The sequence below is a fragment of the Salmo salar genome, chromosome ssa17, assembly GCF_905237065.1.
Source record: "Salmo salar chromosome ssa17, Ssal_v3.1, whole genome shotgun sequence".
Lineage (NCBI taxonomy): Eukaryota > Metazoa > Chordata > Actinopteri > Salmoniformes > Salmonidae > Salmo > Salmo salar.
Genome location: NC_059458.1, coordinates 25,414,533 through 25,434,274, shown reverse-complemented (window position 1 = coordinate 25,434,274; position 19,742 = coordinate 25,414,533). Strand labels below are relative to the sequence as shown.

The 19,742-nt window shown below is 42.6% G+C and overlaps 2 protein-coding genes across 2 annotated transcripts in view; both read right to left on the bottom strand.

The window, feature by feature from the left end:
- Window positions 1-9,272: 9,272 nt before the first annotated feature.
- Window positions 9,273-13,419, bottom strand: jgn1a (jagunal homolog 1-A). Its single transcript, NM_001173863.1, is given in 3 exon segments — window positions 9,273-11,449; window positions 11,631-11,740; window positions 13,323-13,419. Coding segments are annotated over 2 exon segments (552 nt in total). The 5' UTR covers window positions 11,720-11,740; window positions 13,323-13,419; the 3' UTR covers window positions 9,273-10,986.
- A 1,803-nt stretch (window positions 13,420-15,222) lies between these two features.
- Window positions 15,223-19,742, bottom strand: part of LOC106595092 (collagen alpha-1(VIII) chain) — a 32,760-nt gene continuing 28,240 nt past the window's right edge. Inside the window, exon 4 of the mRNA XM_045699180.1 lies at window positions 15,223-18,645. Within this exon, the coding sequence (XP_045555136.1) occupies window positions 16,697-18,645 (1,949 nt within the window). The 3' untranslated portion in view covers window positions 15,223-16,696. The remainder of the gene's footprint in view (window positions 18,646-19,742) is intronic.

Here is a 19,742-nt window from a genome sequence, read left to right as displayed (position 1 = left end):
CTTTTATCTGTGGGTCGGCTCCACCTTCTGAGGGTTCCCCTTGCTTCTGGGAATTGTAGTTTTGGCAGTCGGCCATTTTGTGATCTGTAGTTCTGATCGGGGTGGCCATTTTAGTGATCGGGCAGAGCCCGTTTATTAGTTCTGCCCTCACATATCTGCCATTTATCACTCGACCCCCTTCTTTGCCACATATGATAGATCATATTATATACAATACAACATACGCTTCCTTGTTCACTGGCCAAAACATACTTCCTTGTTCTTAATGGCGGATAAGCGTCAATGCATAACTTAGATCAGGTGTGACAAACTCATTCCATGCAGGGCCTAGTGTCTGCTGGTTTTTGTTTTTTCCTTTAAATTAAGACCTTGACAATCAGATGAAGGGAGTTCCATACTAATCAGTCACCTTAATTATCAATCATGTACAAGGGAGGAATGAAAATCCACAGCCACATGGCCCTCCGTGGAATGAGTTTAACACATGACTTACAGTTGACGTTTTCCACATTTTGTTATGTTTCAGACTTATTCTATATTTTTTTTAATCCTCAGCAATCTACACACAATACCCCATAATGACGAAGCGAAAACAGGTTTTTAGAAATGTTTGTAAATGTATAAAAAAAAATATATACCTTATTTACATAACTATTCAGACCCTTTGCTATGAGACTCGAGATTGAGCTCAGGTGCATCCTGTTTCCATTGATAATCCTTGAGAAGTTTCTACAACTTGATTGGGATCCACCTGTGGTAAATTCAATTGATTGGACATGATTTGGAAAGGCACACACCTGTCTATATGAGGTCTCACAGTTCACAGTGCAAAAACCAAGCCATGAGGTCGAAGGACTTATCCGTAGAGCTCCGAGACAGGATTGTGTTGAGGTACATATCTGGGGAAGGGTACCAAAAAAAATCTGCAGCGTTTAAGGTCCCCAAGAACACATCCGTTCTTTAATGGAAGAAGTTCGGAACCACCAAGAATCTTCCTAGAGCTGGCCGCCCGGCCAAACTGAGCAATCAGGGGAGAAGGGCCTTGGTCAGGGAGGTGACCAAGAACCGGATGGTCACTCTGACAGAGCGCCAGAGTTCCTCTGTGAAGATGGGAGAATCTTCCAGAAGGACAAACATCTCTGCAGCGCTCCACCAATCAGGCCTTTATGGTAGAGTGGCCAGACGGAAGCCCTTCATCAGTAAAAAGCACATGACAGCCCGCTTGGAGTTTGCCAAAAGGCACCTAAAGAACTCTAAGACCATGAGAAACAAGATTCTCTGGTCTAATGAAAACAAGATTGAACTCTTTGGCCTGAATGCCAAGCATCACATCTGGAGGAAACCTGGCTTACTGTGAAGCATGGTGGAGGCAGCATCATGCTGTGGGAATGTTTTTCAGCGGTAGGGACTGGGAGACTAGTCAGGATTGAGGGAAAGCAAAGTACAAAGATGTCCTGAGTGCTCTGGAGCAGGTTCTCAGACTGGGGCAAAGATTCACCTTCCAACAGGACAACGACCCGAAGCACACAGCCAAGACAATGCAGGAGTGGCTTCGGGACAATTCTCTAAATGTCCTTGAGTGGCCCAGCCAGAGCCCGGACATGAACCCGATCGAACATCTTTGGAGAATCCTGAAAATAGCTGTGCAGCGATGCTCCCCATCCAATCTGACAGAGCTTGAGAGGATTTTCAGAGAAGAATGGCTGTAATCGCTGCCAAAGGTGCTTCAACAAAGTACTGAGTAAAGGGTCTGAATACATATGTAAATGTATATTTCAGTTTTTTATTTGTAATACATTTACAAACATTTCTAAAAACCTGTTTTTGCTTTGTCATTATGGGGTATTGTGTGTACGTAGATTGATGAGGAAAAATAGCAATTTAATACATTTTTGAATAAGGCTGTAATGTAACAAAATATGGAAAAAGTGAAGGTCTGAATAATTTCCAAATGCACTGAAGATAACGGACAACTTCCCATTATGTTTTGCAGATAAATTCGGACCACGATGCATTTACTTATTCCTAGACAAATCTTACTGTGGGCTTGAAGAGCATCTCAACATGCAACCCAGACACTTGTCCCAGGTCAGCAGAGATGACCCTTCTGCTGGTCTCTGAAGAAGCTCTGAAAACCCTGGACCTGAAGAACCAGTCATTTTGGTAGAGCACAAAACCAATGGAGTGATTTGTGTTTTTACTATGTAAAACTGAGTGGAGTGAGAAAGAGGGGAGAGAGGGAGAAAGAGAGATTGTTGTTCATATCAGGACTTCATATACATGAGTAACTTGACCTTGTCTTGTAGAACTATCATGGAAGCCTTATTATTTGTCAATAGCTTCCCTATCCATGTCATGTGACTCAACTTTATTGGACAATCTAAATTTAGTCACTGCTGACCTGATTTCTGAGACCACAAAGAGCAGTTAAGCCCTCTCGGTGAAAGCGGTATAAGGAAATTGAATCTTAAGTTTATACACTGTTTTTTTATACCAACATTGGCTCACCTGGTGGGAATTTGATAACAATCTGGACATAGGTAGAACCTCCTTTGTCAGTTGTCAGTTCAGAGGTATTAGTGTTGAGATGAATTCTGTTGGCCACAAAATTACCAGATCTTCCTGGAGATGGAGATTAATTTGATTTATACAGTTAAAGCAGAACAGTGTTACTTCTTTACCACAGGAGGCTGGTGGCACCTTAATTGTGGAGAATGGGCTCATGGTAACGGCTGGAGTGGAATCAGTGGAATGGTATCAAACACATCAAATCCATACCAAACCTTACTGACAGCAGAGGAGAAACATTTGAAAAATGAGAGGAGATAGCACTAGACTGTCAACACAGATAATTGTCAAAGACTCCAGCCACCCTTGTCATAGACTGTTCTCTCTGCTACCGCATGGCAAGCGGTACCGGAGAGCCAAGTCTAGGTCCAAGAGGCTTCTAAACAGCTTCTACCCCCAAGCCATAAGACTCCTGAACATCTAGTAAAATGCCTACCCAAACTATTTGCAGTGCCCCCCCTCACTCCCTCTTTACACCACTGCTACTCTCTGTTGTCATAGTCACTTTAATAACTCTACCTCTACCTGTTGTGAAATTGTTAGATTGCTTGTTAGATATTACTACACGATCGGAACTAGAAGCACAAGCATTTCGCTACACTCGCATTAACATCTTCTAACCATGTGTATGTGACCAATAACATTTATTTTGATTTGATTTACATGTACATACTACCTCAACTAACCCGTGCCCCCGCACATTGACTCTGTAATCGGTACCCCTTGTATATAGTCTCGCTATTGTTATTTCACTGCTGCTCTTTAATTACTTGTTACTTTTATCTCTTATTCTTATCTGTATTTTTTTGAAACTACATTGTTGGTTAGGGGCTCTTAAGTAAGCATTTCACTGTAAGGTGAAATGTTGCAACGAATACCTGTTGTATTCGGTGCATGTGACTAATAAAATGTGATTTGATTTGATATAAACTATAACTTTAAATGCCAGTGTGTAGGTTCACTAGCAGTTCTACCCACCAGTCAGAGCAGTAAACTGGATCTCTACTGAGTCACTTGGTACTTGGACAGACAGAAAAACATTAGTTTACATGCACCATGCAGACACGCACAGAGGCACACGTACACACATAAACTCAAGCATATGCAGAAATACACGCTCACACACACACACACACACACACACACACACACACACACACACACACACACACACACACACACACACACACACACACACACACACACACACTCCTGTACTTTTGGACAGCGTCTCTCTGTGTTCTCTCCCCACTGGCATTCAGCAGCTGACTGATGGTAGTTACAGCTGCCACTGCGATGTCCTGCAACATGATCAAAACCAGGGGATGACCTTCAAGTGTTCAAATCACTGCAGTAACAACCTCACGTTTCTCTCCAGAACATGTCATAGTTCACCACTTGATTTCAAAACATGTTATACCTTTGTGATATTTGCAGACTGAAGCAGCGTGTTAGCGATCTGAGCTGCTGTGGTGATGTTGTCAGCTGACAGCTGCTCTGGTTGGGAGGTCAGGATCTGAGTACTGAAGACTAACTGTAGTAAATCACCTGAACTGCTGGAGATCTGAATAGAGACAGAGAATGATTTATATTTATTTACATCGTTTTTTAACAGAACATTGTATAAGTGGCAGCAACATGCTGAACTCTGAGTACATTTGAATGTTGAAATAGTCAATTCTATCTATGTGGATCCGTTGGTAGAGCATTTCACTTGCAATGCCAGGGTTGTGGGTTTGATTCTCACAGGGGACCAGTACGAAAATGTTTGCACTCACTACTGTAAGTTGCACTGGATAAGAGTGTCTGCTAAATGACTAAATATAAAAATAAAATGTAATGTAAAACACAATAAATAAAAAAGAATGTTCCTCATCAACTGTTAAGCAGAGTAAAGGAACAGAATACATGAGCTGAAGGAAAGAGCCAGTTGTTACTGATCTTCAAACTGTAAGATCCACTCCTCATAATGATAACTGTAACTGATCTGAAGAAAGAAGAATGCTAAATTGAGACTGGTCATAAATCAATATAATAAAATTGACTTACATTTCCTAGAATGTCACTGAGGGTTAAATCACACTGCAGCTTGTAAGGAGTACCAAACTGCGGAGATCCAGTGTCATTCAAACATTCTGCAAAGGCTTCTGGTAAACCGTCTGGAGGAACCAAGAGAGTCAAGATTTAGTTTTATCTAATACAACTTTAATTAGGAATGTAACAGATGAACACATTTTTCTAATTTTAGGTGAATCAAAGTAACGTACCACCGGCTGTATTCTCACCACACAACTCTTCTGAATCGCCATAACAGCCAAGCATTGTTATTGGGAAGGCAAAATCACCAATGTTGGTGAAATCGCAGCAATTCCCTATCGAAGTAAAATACATTTCAACATGGACCAAATGTATGACAGCAAACATGAAATATACATTCTGAATGTGAGATCCAGGGAAAAGTGTTGTGAACTCTGAAGGTGAGATCCAGGGTTAGGTAGAGTAGTGTAGTTGTGTGTACTGTCAATGTGAGATCCAGGGTTAGGTATACTAGTGTGGTATTCTGGAGTGGAGTCACAGGGTTAGATATAGGAGTGGAGTATTGTGGAGTGGAGTCAATGGTAGATCCAGGGTTAGGTATAGTAGTGTAGTATTGTGGAGGAGTCTGAATGGTAGATCCAGGGTTAGGTATAGTAGTGTAGTATTGTGGAGGAGTCTGAATGGTAGATCCAGGGTTAGGTATAGGAGTGTAGTATAGTGGAGGAGTCTGAACGGTAGATCCAGGGTTAGGTATAGTAGTGTAGTATTATGGAGTGGAGTCTGAATGGTAGATCCAGGGTTAGGTATAGTAGTGTAGTATTGTGGAGGAGTTTGAATGGTAGATCCAGGGTTAGGTATAGTAGTGTAGTATTATGGAGTGGAGTCTGAATGGTAGATCCAGGGTTAGGTATAGTAGTGTAGTATTGTGGAGGAGTTTGAATGGTAGATCCAGGGTTAGGTATAGTAGTGTAGTATTGTGGAGGAGTCTGAATAGTAGATCCAGGGTTAGGTATAGTAGTGTAGTATAGTGGAGGAGTCTGAATGGTAGATCCAGGGTTAGGTATAGTAGTGTAGTATTATGGAGTGGAGTCTGAATGGTAGATCCAGGGTTAGGTATAGTGTAAGTGTGTGGCCGTACCCTCTGAACAGGTCTCTCCGGTCCACTCATCAGGACAGATACAGACTCCACTCTGCAGCTCACCACCGTTGATACAGTCCAGAGGAGGGGTTGTGGTGGTAGAGGGGAGACTGATACTGGTGATAGAGGTAGGGTAACCAGTAGTTGGAAGACCAGTAGTATTTAGGTAACCAGTAGTTGGAGTGTCAGTAGTTGGAGGGTCAGGGGTTAAAGGGTCATCAGTAGTTGGGATAGTTATGTCAATGGTGGTTGGAATGGCAGAGGATGTGATGAGATCCCCTGTGGAAAAGAGACTTAAAAAAGATAATTAAATCAGTAAACCACATTAACATGGATACATAGTGTCAGTTCCTATAATCATAGGAGATGATCCATGCTGTTCCAGTTTCATTCTGTCTGCATCAGTGTAGAAAGGTTTTCTACTGTACTTTATGAGAGAAAGAAATCTTTATCACTGCCAATAAACGGTTGACAGCAAAGGCTACTCTTATCAACTGAATCTAAGACCTGACAGTAGTCGATTTACAGTCAATAGTGTCTGCATAAAAAAAAAATCTGAAACAATGTCTTCATAGACACTAATACAGTTGAAGTCGGAAGTTTACATACACTTAGGTTGGAGTCATTAAAACTAGTTTTTCAACCACTCAAATTTCTTGTTAACAAACTATAGTTTTAGCAAGTCGGTTAGGACATCTACCTATCTAATTTTTCCAGCAATTGTTTACAGACAGATTATTTCACTGTATCACAATTCCAGTGGGCCAGAAGTTAACATACACTAAGTTGACTGCGCCTTTAAACAGCTTGGAAAATTCCAGAAAATGGTGTCATGGCTTTAGAAGCTTCTGATAGGCTAAATTACATTATTTTAGTTAATTTGGAGGTGTTTCTGTGGATGTATTTCAAGGCCTACCTTCAAACTCAATGCCTCTTTGCTTGACATCATGGGAAAATCAAAAGAAATCAGCCAAGACCTCAGGAAAAAAAATTGTAGACCACAAGTCTGGTTCATCCTTGGGAGCAATTTCCAAACACCTGAAGGTACCACGTTCATCTGTACAAACAATAGTACGCAAGTATAAACACCATGGGAACACGCAGCTGTCATACCGCTCAGGAAGGAGACGAGTTCTGTCTCCTAGAAATGAACGTACTTTGGTGCGAAAAGTGCAAATCAATCCCAGAACAACAGCAAAGGACCTTGTGAAGATGCTGGAGGAAACAGGTACAAAAGTATCTGTATCCACAGTAAAACGAGTCCTAAAGTCGACATAACCTGAAAGGCCACTCAGCAAGGAAGAAGCCACCACTCCAAAACCGCCATAAAAAAGCCAGACTACAGTTTGCAACTGCACATGGGGACAAAGATTGTACTTTTTGGAGAAATGTCCTCTGGTCTGATGAAACAAAAATATAACTGTTTGGCCATAATGACCATCGTTACGTTTGGAGGAAAAAGGGGGAGGCTTGCCAGCCGAAGAACAACATCCCAACTGTGAAGCACGAGAGTAGCAGCATCATGTTGTGGGGGTGCTTTGCTCCAGGAGGGACTGGTGCACTTCACAAAATAGATGGCATCATGAGGCGGAAAATTATGTGGATATATTGAAGCAACATCTCAAGACATCAGTCAGGAAGTTAAAGCTTGGTCACAAATGGGTCTTCCAAATGGACAATGACCACAACTATACTTCCAAAGTTGTGGCAAAATGGCTGAAGGACAACAAAGTCAAGGTATTGGAGTGGCCATCACAAAGCAATGACCTCAATCCCATAGAAAATTTGTGGGCAGAACTGAAAAAGCGTGTGCAAGCAAGGAGGCCTAGAAACCTGACTCAGTTACACCAGCTCTGTCAGGAGGAATGGGCCAACATTTACCCAACTTATTGTGGGAGGCTTGTGGAAGGCTACCCGAAACGTTTGACCCAAGTTAAACAATTTAAAGGCAATGCTACCAAATACTAATTGAGTGTATGTAAACTTCTGACCCACTGGGAATGTGATGAAAGAAATAAAAGCTGAAATAAATCACTCTACTATTATTCTGACATTTCACATTCTTAAAATAAAGTGGTGATCCTAATTGACCTAAGACAGGGAATTTTTACTAGGATGAAATGTCAGGAATAGTGAAAAACTGAGTTTAAATATATTTGGCTAAGGTGTACGTATACTTCCGACTTCAACTGTATATCCTTCGCAGCAAAAAGACATAACATCAATCAATCATTTAAGAAAAACTCAACTTCAAAATTCATAAACCAAACTGTAAAAACAGTAAGGTGATATATTGGTTATAATCAATTGATAAGTTAAATGTATCATACATCTTTGCACACCGGAAGAGAAAGCAGTTTTCCGATACAGTTCTCCATCATACATCATACCCAGCAGCGTTGCAGTTCTTGACACAAACCGGTGCGCTTGGCACGTACTACCATACCCCGTTCAAAGGCACTTGCCCATTCACCCTCTAAAGAGCGCACAAACACAATCCATGTCTCAATTGTCTCAAGGCCTAAAAATCCTTCTTTGACCTGTCTCCTCCCCTTCATCTACTGATTGGGGTGGATTTAACAAGAGACATCAATAAGGGAAAAGAGCAGGTGTTCTTAATGTTTTTTCACTCAGTGATTTAGATGCACTATTGTAAAGTGGTTGTGCCACTGGATATCATAAGGTGAATGCACCAATTTGTAAGTCGCTCTGGATAAGAGCGTCTGCTAAATGACTTAAATGTAAATGTGTATGACTGAATATCTTAAATCACCCTGAATGAATCAAATATAGAGCAAGTCTTACCTGTAGCAAAAACAGGCATAATCCATAGCTCCTTCATCTCTGCTGTTACCAATATCAGCAGACTGCACATTATCAGGACATCTGTTGGTCTTATGCTGTGCTGCTCTCCACCTGTCACAGAGAGTGCAGTAACGTGGAGATACCTGTTAATGATGTACTATTGAAATTAAGGGGGAAGTACTGTACATTGGCTCCAACACAATCAACGTTGTCAACAGGATCAGTAAAGACAATGACACAAATTCTTTGAAAATAGATCAGATATGACTGGATGAATAACTAGGATAGACATGGATGGATACTGTGAGGACCAGTCAACCAATAGCATTACCTTTCTCTATGCAAAACATTATTTGTTGCAGCTGGGAATGTACAGTACATGTTTTGGTAAACAGAAGAAAAACAATTCACTAGAGCAGGTGTAATTAGATCTCCTGATTTGAGGGTTAGATTTTTAAGAAAGTGATAACTGTCTTGGAGGTCTGGATTAGAATGTGAGGCCACTAGAAGGTGTACTTCTCTAGAACCTGGGTACTATTCTGAAGTACATGTAACACAAAACTCATCATATACTAAGAGAAAACTGTTCCAATGTAGGGAAGTTGTTCCTTAAGTAACCATGGTAATAGGAAAGATGAACCCAACTGCAGAGATGACAAATGGTGCAGTTACATTGACATTATTAATTCATGTAATTCATTCAATAATAGCCAAGACGCAAAGCTGCTACAGCATAGCCATTTATTGTTATTTAACAATGTACATCTCATTTAGAAACAATTTGACCACTGCTCTTGCCTTCTCTGAACCCTTTCCCTGTTCCTTTACAGTTGGCTTTACAGTTGGCTTTACAATGGCTCCTCTCATTAAGGCCACATCATGCCCTGACCTAGTCATGGGTGTGTCCCAATTATAACTCCTGCCTCCTGAAGTTTTCACTCATTCACTATTTCACCCACAAATCTGAAAACATTGGATTCGCAGAGGCACTGTCCAAAGCAGGGATGGGCAACTGCTGGTCCGGTGTAGGCCCGTGAATACATTTCCAAAAACGATAAAAATGAGGAACTCAGTCGGGTTCTCAACTTACTGTTGAGAGTTAGAATAGTAGAAAACACAAGGTGCAATTTCAATGTTTGGTTGTGTATCAGCAGTTTCTCTCTTGTTATGTCAGTCACTTGACAGTCACTTAATTAGTCCACGTCAGCTAACATTTGTCTAGACTGGTAAGATAGTCTAGCCAGCGATCTAAACTTGTAGTAATCATGGTTGAATTACCAACTGGGGAGGGGCCCAATTGATTTTGTAAGTCATTCTCACTCAGATATCATAATAAAAACTGCAAACATTTCTCTCCATCCTATAGTAGGGTGAGAAATTTCAGGAAATTAGCTGAAAAACTGCACATTTCTCTCCACCCCATTGCAAATTATTAGAATTACATGAAATGAGTTAAGTTACAAAATCTCTCCTCCCCATGGCAAATTGTGTAGAATATCAAGAAATTAATTCTAAAACGTACTCTTTTTTCTCTCCATTAGGGGGGGGAGCTAAAACTTTGTGCTCGCAAGGTGGGACACACACACAAAACTCCATTTAGGCTAGGGCCAGCTCTGACTGTATGTCTGGGTATGGATGAGTTGATTTTGTTTAACCTTCATTTAACCAGGCAAGTCAGTTAAGAACAAATTATTATTTTCAATGACAGCCTAGGAACAGTGGGTTAACTGCCTTGTTCAGGGGTAGAACAACAGATTTTTACCTTGTCAGCTCGGGGATTCGATCTTGCAACCTTTCGGTTACTAGTCCAATGCTCTAACCACTAGGCTACCTGCCGCCCCAAGGTTAGGTAGACCCGCGAGCCACTGCGGCCCATCATGATGAGTTCAGATGTTTTGTGGTCCCCACCCCCATCAAAGTTGCCTATCCCTGGTCTAGTGGGAGTTTCTACCATATTTATTATTCCAGTCATTTCCTTTCAAATCAGTGAAGGGCAGTGAACAAGGGCTAATTTGTGGAGGAAGGAGAGATAATTGGAACGTATGGCTAAGACTGGAGGTAGCTAGCATACTATCCTTTGGGGGACAGATTATGGCAAACCGCTCCATAGATCAGGATGAGATATAAAGAGAAGCAGCAGGCAGCAGGACGGGTCAACATTAAACCCTGGAGTCTCAGATAAACAACTCAAGTCTTAATCTGTCCACAGGCTCCAGAGCCAGGAGATGAGATAATGGAGGTGAGAGGGTTTACCAGGAAGACGACAGGACAGGCTGCTGAGTATTCCAATTAGTCCTACAACTACCAATTAGGGATGGCGAGGGGGGGGTAGAATTCAAATATAGATGGAAGATGGGCCTAGAAGTGGTGTCAGACAGTGGCAGGCAACAATAGTCGTTCCTTGTCAGTTGTTTAAATAATGAAGTCCTCCTCTGTCCTCATTTCTTCTTCTTGTCTTGTGTGGAGGTGAACCAGGCGTCCAGCAGCTTCTTGCTGTAGTAGATCTGCCAGCCATGCACCTGCACCGCGATCACCATCACCAGGTACATGACGGAGACGGCAGAGAAGCCGAAGATGAAGCGGTAGGCCTTGCCGTGGCGGTACAGCTGCTGGGCCACCGGGAACATCTCCATACCCCCGTAGATGAGTGGCGCTATGCAGAAGAGGCCGGCACTGATCATGGAGATCACCAGGTAGCTGATGTTGTTTCTGGGCAGGGCCATGAAGCTGAAGAGGGAGGGGATGATACTGAGCAGGTAGGGGTACTCCCACTGGTAGGGAGCAGCCACCACACTGTGGGACACCAGGTTCAGCTGGCTCACTGTCACCTGGGCAGCTAAGAGGAGCCAGATCAGAACATGGACGATGTTCAGCTTACGGATCTCGGACTTGAGGGCGACACTGATGAGAAAGAGAGAGGAGAAGCACAAGAATATGTGATGTTTCAAACGGGTCACTGTGAACAAAACCTGTCATCTTGTTCTTATGAAGGCACTTAACCCTAAATCGCTCCTGTAAGCCGGTCTGGATAAGAGCGTCAGCTAAATGACTAAAATGCAAAAACATTGAAATGAGAGCGAACCTCATCTGGTAGTGTGAGGCCACTCTCTCGCGGTGCTGAAAGTCACTTCCATCTGTGCCAGTAGCTCGAGGTCCAGCTCGGGAAGCCATGGTTACCGCCTGTCCAAAAAACTCAAAGTAAAACATGTCATTCATTGTGTTAGAGCTTTCTAAGGTGCTCATTAGTGCTCATTAGTTATTTCACAACTGCAGATAAGTATACAGCATTCGCTATCACTCTCGAAGACATTGTAACCTAATGGCAGTCTAATTACATTAGACAACTAGCCTTTAAAATAATAGGACTAATACAATTTGTATGACATGAGCAATACCAATGAATTAAGAATTGCATTAGTCACATGCACTGTAAACAGGTGTAGACTAACAGTGAAATGCTTACTTACGGGTCCCTCCCACAATGCAGAGAGAAAAATAATGGAAAGATAATAACAAGAATAAATACACAATGAGTAACGATTACTTAGCTATATACACAGAGTGTATATAGCTATATACACGGGGTACCAGTACTGATTCAATGATAACATGACTATATACACGGGGTACCAGTACTGAGTCAATTACAACTTGACCAAATACACGGGTACCAGTACTGAGTAATGATGACTTGGCTATATACACTGAGTACCAGTACCGAGTCAATGTAATTGAGGTAGATATTTACATATAGGTAGGGGTAAAGTGATTAGACAACAGGATAGATAATAAGCAGTGTCAGCAGCGTATGTGTTGACTCAAAAGGTAGCTATTTGGTTAACTATTTAACAGTCTTATGGCTAAGCGGTAGAAGCTGTTCAGGGTCCTGTTGGCAGTAGGTACCGCTTGCCGTGAGGTAGCACAGGTAACAGTCTATAACTTGGGTGAATAAGGTCTATGAATTAGGCTAATAGATTAGTTGACGAGGCATAAATACAGAAATGACTTGTACAAAGCATAGCTGATCCTCTTAGTTTTCCTAAAGGTTACCCAGTGAACTTGACAGTGGACACATGAGGATGATGGGCATTTGGATTAACACTAGCTTGGCTACCCTCTGCTTTCCTGTCCCCTTGTGCTGGCTTATCAGATAACGCCAGGCCAGGCGAGGATGATTTCTAGTTAGTAAGTAAAATATTTAAATCCCCCTGTGGGCTATTTAGAAAGAGCCCAGTAGCGCTTGTGTTAAAACATTCATCAACAGGCCTGATTAAAATACATTTTTTTAAGACAGAGTTAGTTAGCTAGCAAGCATCATCAGCTATTAGTATGTAGTTTTATAACACGTCCAGCTGTTTGTAAACTAAACAAGCATGCTCACAGTTCGTCCTGGACTGTAAGTGGGGAAATGCATGACAATGTAACGTTACAAGTTAAAATGTAAAAAGTCACCCAGACAACTTTAAAGTTACCAAGCTAGCTAGCATCATCAGCTATTAGTATGCAGTTTCTAAAACGACCAGCTGTTTGTACTAAACAAGCATGATCACAGTTCGTCCTGGATTGTAAGTGAGGAAAGGCATGACAATGTAGAAGTGAAAATGTAAAAAGTCACCAAGACAATTTTAAGGTTACCAAGCTAGCTAGCCAGCTTGCCAACGTAGTGGTACTGCTAGCTTAACAGTCTCATTGCCGTAGACACCTTGCAAGAACAAACTACAGACAACTGCAGCTACAGTTTAGTTTGCTAGACATACGTTAATTTAATACTTACTGTATGTTCAGTACAACAGTAGTCGTTACACGTTCAATTAACAAACTTATTGCGACTAAACTCGGTGAACATTGCTCCTTTCTCCCGTAGACATGTGCAATACGGAAGTGTTGACTATTCAATCTGTGATTGGACAGATGACTGAACGGAGGGTAGTGGGGGACAATCCAAAAAGTTATACTACAGTTGGAAACAGAAACGCTCATTGCGACAGGCTAGGATTTTCTTCTTCTTCGTGAGGTTCGAAATACGTTTTTTAATTGAACGTTTATAAATCCATTGAACAATATTATAAATCCATTACACTTTGTGATACAAAATGGGAAAAGGGGAAACGGAAAAATAAAAAATATTTTTAATTACCCTACCAACTAACCTTACACTCATTAAAACCCACCACCTTATTTCACTACTTTAACCGTATCTGATTCTACCCCAGGCCGACAACCTGAGAGGATGGGACACTACCACTCAACACACCCTGTAACACTTCTGAAGTCAAATCTCGTACCCCCAAGTACTTCTCTGCAGCTGCCACCACAACATATATTTTCTGTGACTTACATTCCATCACTGTGGTACAGTTGATAACCATTGCTAAGAAGCCAACCTTACTGAAACATACAGTATTTCACTCATTGGCCTATCCCTCTGTTCTGGCACAGATCTACTATTCACAGGGATAGTCTCAGAATCCCTCACCCTTGATCCACCCTCCTCTACTTTCTTCACTGCCTCAGCATAGGACATCTTCTGCACTGCTCTGACCCTGGCCACCTCAACCTGCCTCTCTCGCACCTGACACCTCCAATTCTCCGAAACATGGGCACAGTTGACACACAATTTCTTTCCCATCGAAACTACACATTGCTCTGTCCCATGTCCTCCTTCACACTTCCCACATCTTGGATTATCCCTCCTACACACTGCTGCAACCTGCCCATGTGACACCTATAACACCGCAATGTATTCTATGATATTAATTTGTTTGTAGCTATATGAGATAGATGCATAATTAGTGGTCTGTCAAATATAAATTATTCTTTATGTAAACAACAACAAATGCATGCATTGCATTTTGTGAGTGTATGCAGTGTTGTACAGGTATTGACAAAAATGATGATGATGATGATCTTGAAAACAGTGAGCAACAATGGTATGTGTTGGAGCCTTGTTCACCCTGCAGGGCTTAATGCTCGAATCAGTTTTGTTTTTGAAATCCGTTTTGGAATACTGGCTGTTAAAACAGCAAGTTACAAGTGACCAAATGGGATATGTGTGTGTTCAGACAGCAGTCATTTGCTGACATGGCTATGGCAGTTGTCATAGTAATGACAGATGTGTGCGCAGTGGTGTAGGCTGATTGGTGGTGGTGCTCAGGGTTCCTATCACTCAAAGTTATGTAACAGACTAAGGTGACAACAATGCCTGCCGTGGACGTTTACTAGTTGCTTTACATGTTCAAAATCATAGTGTAAGAACTCAAAGGATAAGATGACCCAACTTTAAAAACAAGTCCTTTCTGGATAGCCACAGCAGTCAACTAGCTCGCTAGGTAGCACATTGACTAATTTGCTTGTAAACAATTAACAAGCAACCACATGTTCTTGTCAAACTGTCAACAGAGTGGCCAGCAAGCAACAAGATATGCCAAATAAGTTTAAAAACCACTTGACAGATTAGACTGTTCAGACTCAAGTCGCATGGCCAGGACTCAGATTTGTATCTGATTTCATACCACCTACGAAGATGGTTTGAAATGTGGCTTGAAATATCCGATTCCATGTGCTTTTTGGCGGTTCAGACTGCAGGAAAAAGAACAGATTCAAATCGGATATACAAAAAAAATTGGATTTGAGTCACTTCAATGCAACAAGTAGCAATCAAAGAAGAGAACACATTTTTTTAATCACTTCATCTTTATTTAGAAAAACAACAATAGTGCCAAAAACATTATACTAAGTTCTTCATTTGGTTATATGTTTAGCACCATTGTCAGTTAACATTTCTTTTTTCCTTCAAGGCAGTCTCAACAGGTATACACATTTACAATTTCAGACAAAATCAGTAGTTAAACGAATAAATGACAGAGAGGAATACTGCCACATAACTTAGAGAAGTGTGGTTGACTATAACTTAATGTGCATATTGAAAATGTTAACTATACACCCCTTCAAACTCCCATAACTCCTCTATTTATTAATGCACCACAGATGAAATGGGAAGCTTACAACCAAATGTCTTCACTATGTTGCATATCAATTGAATTTTATTTTAGGTTCCAAACCATGAAACAATCTCATTTCCAAATATGATATCAATAAATAAAAATGGTAGACACTTCTGCATAATCTGGAACAACGTGAATAAGGATGATAAAAAAAGAAATCAATCTGTCGTGGAGGAACTATGGGATAGGAAAAATCATATTGTTAAAGGGGAACAATGTATGGTATTACATACTGTGAATGTAACAGTGTTACTTATATGCCAAAAGTATAATTTGGCATGAAATAAAGACATTAGAATGTCTTCTGAAAAGTCCACACATGGAAGAACTATCTCTGAAGAATAATTGTGTACTAACATTAGGTATGCATGACAGATAAAGCTGATGCGTTGATGCTTGCTTATGAAAGCTGCGGTAGACGGCTAGCCATTTAGTGGCGTCATGATATGGCTGTGACTGTTGGAATGCAAAGAACGGATACACTGAGTGCACATAACATAAATCTGATATGGAAATATAAAATACAAACAAATGCTATATATTCACATATGGAGAAGAACATGTTGGGCAAATGTAATAATTCCATCCTAAAAATAGTTATCTTTAATAAAAAAATAACACATTGTTTCCAATGTAATATGCTGCTATCCACAGTAGCGCCATAGGATGTCAGCAACCATGTTTTCTCTATAAACACTGTCAATCATGTGAGGTGGATGACACTGCTACAATTGGGATAGTCAGTATTCTCAATAATTTTGCAACATTTTTACCCCCTATTAACCAACAGAAATTGTAATTTGCATAATTATCTGAATATCTACATACAGACATCTCAAATTATTTATCACAGGGCTTTGCCAAATTCATTTCTGGGGTAAATTAAATGTATTGCAGAGAGATTGATTTATGTTTTTTTGCACCCATGTAATACTGCAATACAAAGACATAAACATACTATAGCATGTACTGTAGCACTCACACATTCATTGGATACTTCTGAGCCGAGTAGTAGTTTTCACCATTGTCATCATGTGTCACTATTGAGGTCAACAGTTTAAAATGAATAAAACACTAATTAAACAGCTATGTAGTGAGTTGTGATGTGGATGCCCTTTTTTGTTGTTGTTGTTGTTGATGATCTTTACATTGGGTACAATAAATATCCAGAGAATGAAGAGTGGACATATTGACCGGCATAAAGTCCTGCTGCCTGGTCAGATGGAAGCTGTACATGCACAGTGTCTCCTTGCTGTAAGGGGAGCACAGCGCTCCCTGACGCCTGGTCCAGGCTGCCCTTTTTGTACTCATCATATGTGTACATCACAGGCTCATTGTTCTTGACCAGTGCCACCCACACATTTGCTCCTTTGCAGTGGACGTGGTAAGCAAAGTAATAGATTCCCGGTATAGTACAGCTGAAGACACCGGTTTGGGGATTGTAGTCCTGATGGCCGTTGTACAGGAGTTTGTCGAAGACAACAGGGGACCCTACGGGGGGGAAAGGATTGGTGAGCTGAGCCGTGAATGCTGGCATCTCCAGGCCGTTCCTGTCCCCTCCATTCTTTGGTTTCTTGTAACCGCCTTGTTTAAGACCGTCCAGACCAGGACCCATCTCAGGGAGGATTTCACCAAGACCAGGTGGTTGGGTGGGGGGTCCGGGTGGGCCAGGGGGACCAGGTTGTCCTGGTTGTCCAGGCTGACCAGGGGGTCCACCGTTGCCAGGTTTCCCTTGGGGCCCTAAAGCGCCTGGAACACCAGGTTTACCTTCGCCGGGGTAGCCAGGTTTCCCTGGTGGACCAAGCTCGCCTTTTGGCCCGGGAAGACCGGGAAGACCAAGTGGCCCACCTGGACCAAAATTTCCTGGGATTCCCTTGGGTCCCTGGTGACCTTTTTCTCCGGGCATTCCACCTTCTCCCCTTGAACCGGGCATTCCAGGAGCTCCAGGGAGGCCAGGTAACCCTTTGTGGCCGTTATCCCCTTTCGGACCCAGTGGCCCTGGTATACCTCTCGGTCCTGGTTGACCACCCTCTCCAGGATACCCACCCTGTCCAGGAAGCCCTGGAGGCCCTGGCTCACCTTTAGGACCTGGCAGCCCCTTTGGCCCTCCATTGCCACCTTCTCCCTTCGGACCTGGGAAACCAAGGCCCCCAGGTGGCCCAATGGGACCGGGCAGGCCAGGTGGCCCGTTGGGTCCAGGAAGGCCTTCCTGCCCTGGGAGACCTCCATGACCTTTGTCACCTTTTGGGCCTGGAGCTCCAGGAAAACCTCCATGTCCTTTGTCTCCTTTTGGTCCAGGATATCCTGGCTTTCCGTAACCAGGTAGACCTGGGCCCCCTGGCAAACCTGGTGGGCCTGATTCCCCTTTACCGCCTGGGAACCCTGGTTGTCCTGGCAAACCATCTTGCCCGGGCTTGCCAATACCTGGTAGCCCAGGTGGTCCTGGTTCTCCTCCTTCACCTGGTGGACCAGCAAGTCCTCCTTCTCCAGGTGGGCCTGGTTTTCCTGCCCCCCCGGGCAATCCTGGTAGTCCATTCAGACCTGGTTTTCCAACCCCTGGCAAACCCCCTTGACCAGGAGGCCCAGGTGGTCCACCAGGTCCTTTCAAACCTGGCAATCCTGGCAAGCCAATCCCTTTGTCTCCCTTGGGCCCAGGAAGACCAGGCAGTCCAGGTATGCCCTTGTGTCCAGGCTCCCCTCGAGGCCCAGGCTGCCCAGGCAGACCCTGACCCCCTGGCTTCCCGATGCCTGGCAGGCCTGGTGGCCCTGGAAGACCTGGCCCCCCAGGCATCCCCATTGGTCCTACATCACCACCAGGACCAAGGTCGCCCTTCGGACCTGGCTGGCCGCCTCCACCAGGTTTACCGGGCATTCCCGGCATTCCGGGTTTCCCTATCCCAGGATATCCTTGGGGACCAGGAGGACCTGGTTTTCCATGGGGGCCGGGCATCCCTTGACCTAGCATCCCTGGAGGGCCCTGTGGTCCGGGAGGCCCTTGGGCTCCTGGTGGACCCTTGGGACCAGGACCCTGTAGTCCCCTATCATCAGGTGGTGGGCCTCCAAGGCCTTTCCCATTACTGGGATATGACTGACCTGTGGATGACATCAATTAGCATTTACCATGAGTTACTAACTTGAGTTAGTGACTTGAGTATCTCATTGAGCACATAGGAACATGACCAATTAATATGCATGAACATTGGAGTAAGCCCAATGGACCTTCATCCGTAAATGATGGGCCAAATTATTATCTTTGAAAATTAATGCCAAAAGCTGGCTTTAATGTCCCCCTTGGACACAGGGTGCTGATAGTGGATGTTAAAAGCATGTTACATTTCCTAGTTATCAAACATACTTTCTTTCCGCCTTCTCTGATTCCTTGCTTGATTGTTGAAACAGCCAAAATACACATTTGTGAAATGTCTTACACTCTTAGAAAAAAGGTTTCCAAAAGGGTTTCCTTCGGCTGTCCCCATAGGAGAACCCTTTTTGGTTCCAGGGAGAACCCTTTTTGGTTCCAAGTAAAACACTTTTTGGTTCTAGGGAGAACACTTTTTGTTTTGAAGTAAAACACTTTTTTGTTCGAGGGAGAATACTTTTAGGTTCTATGTAGAACCCTCTGTGGAAAAGGTCCTACATGGAACCCAAAAAGGTTCATACCTGGAACCAAAAAGGTTCTTCAAAGGGTTCTCCTATAGGGACAGCCAAAGAACCCTTTTAGGTTCTAGATCGCACCTTTTTTTCTCAGTGTGTATAGTACCTGCAATATGCTGTATTTCAAATCAAATCAAAGTGTATTGGTCACCTACAAAGATTTGCAGGTGTTATAGCAGGTGCTGCAAAATGCTTAGGATGCTGGCTCCAACAGTGCAGTAGAATGACTCGCAAATACAATGTAAATAATAAAACATGTAAACAAAAACTCAAGAAACAGCAGAATGAGTCTAATTAACAATCCAGGGGTAGATATATTAGAATGAGCATGTGTCAGAATCCAGAATATAAATACGTGGTGTGTATAGACAGTATATCATTTGGAAAGAAAATGGTTTGTATAGTAGTAGCTATATTAGGATGAGCTATGTGGAGAACACAGTACAGACATACAGAGTAAGTAAACAACAGTATATTTTGCCTGCTTCACATGTGATTTGTCAAGGATGCTTTTACAACCATGAGCTGGATATGAT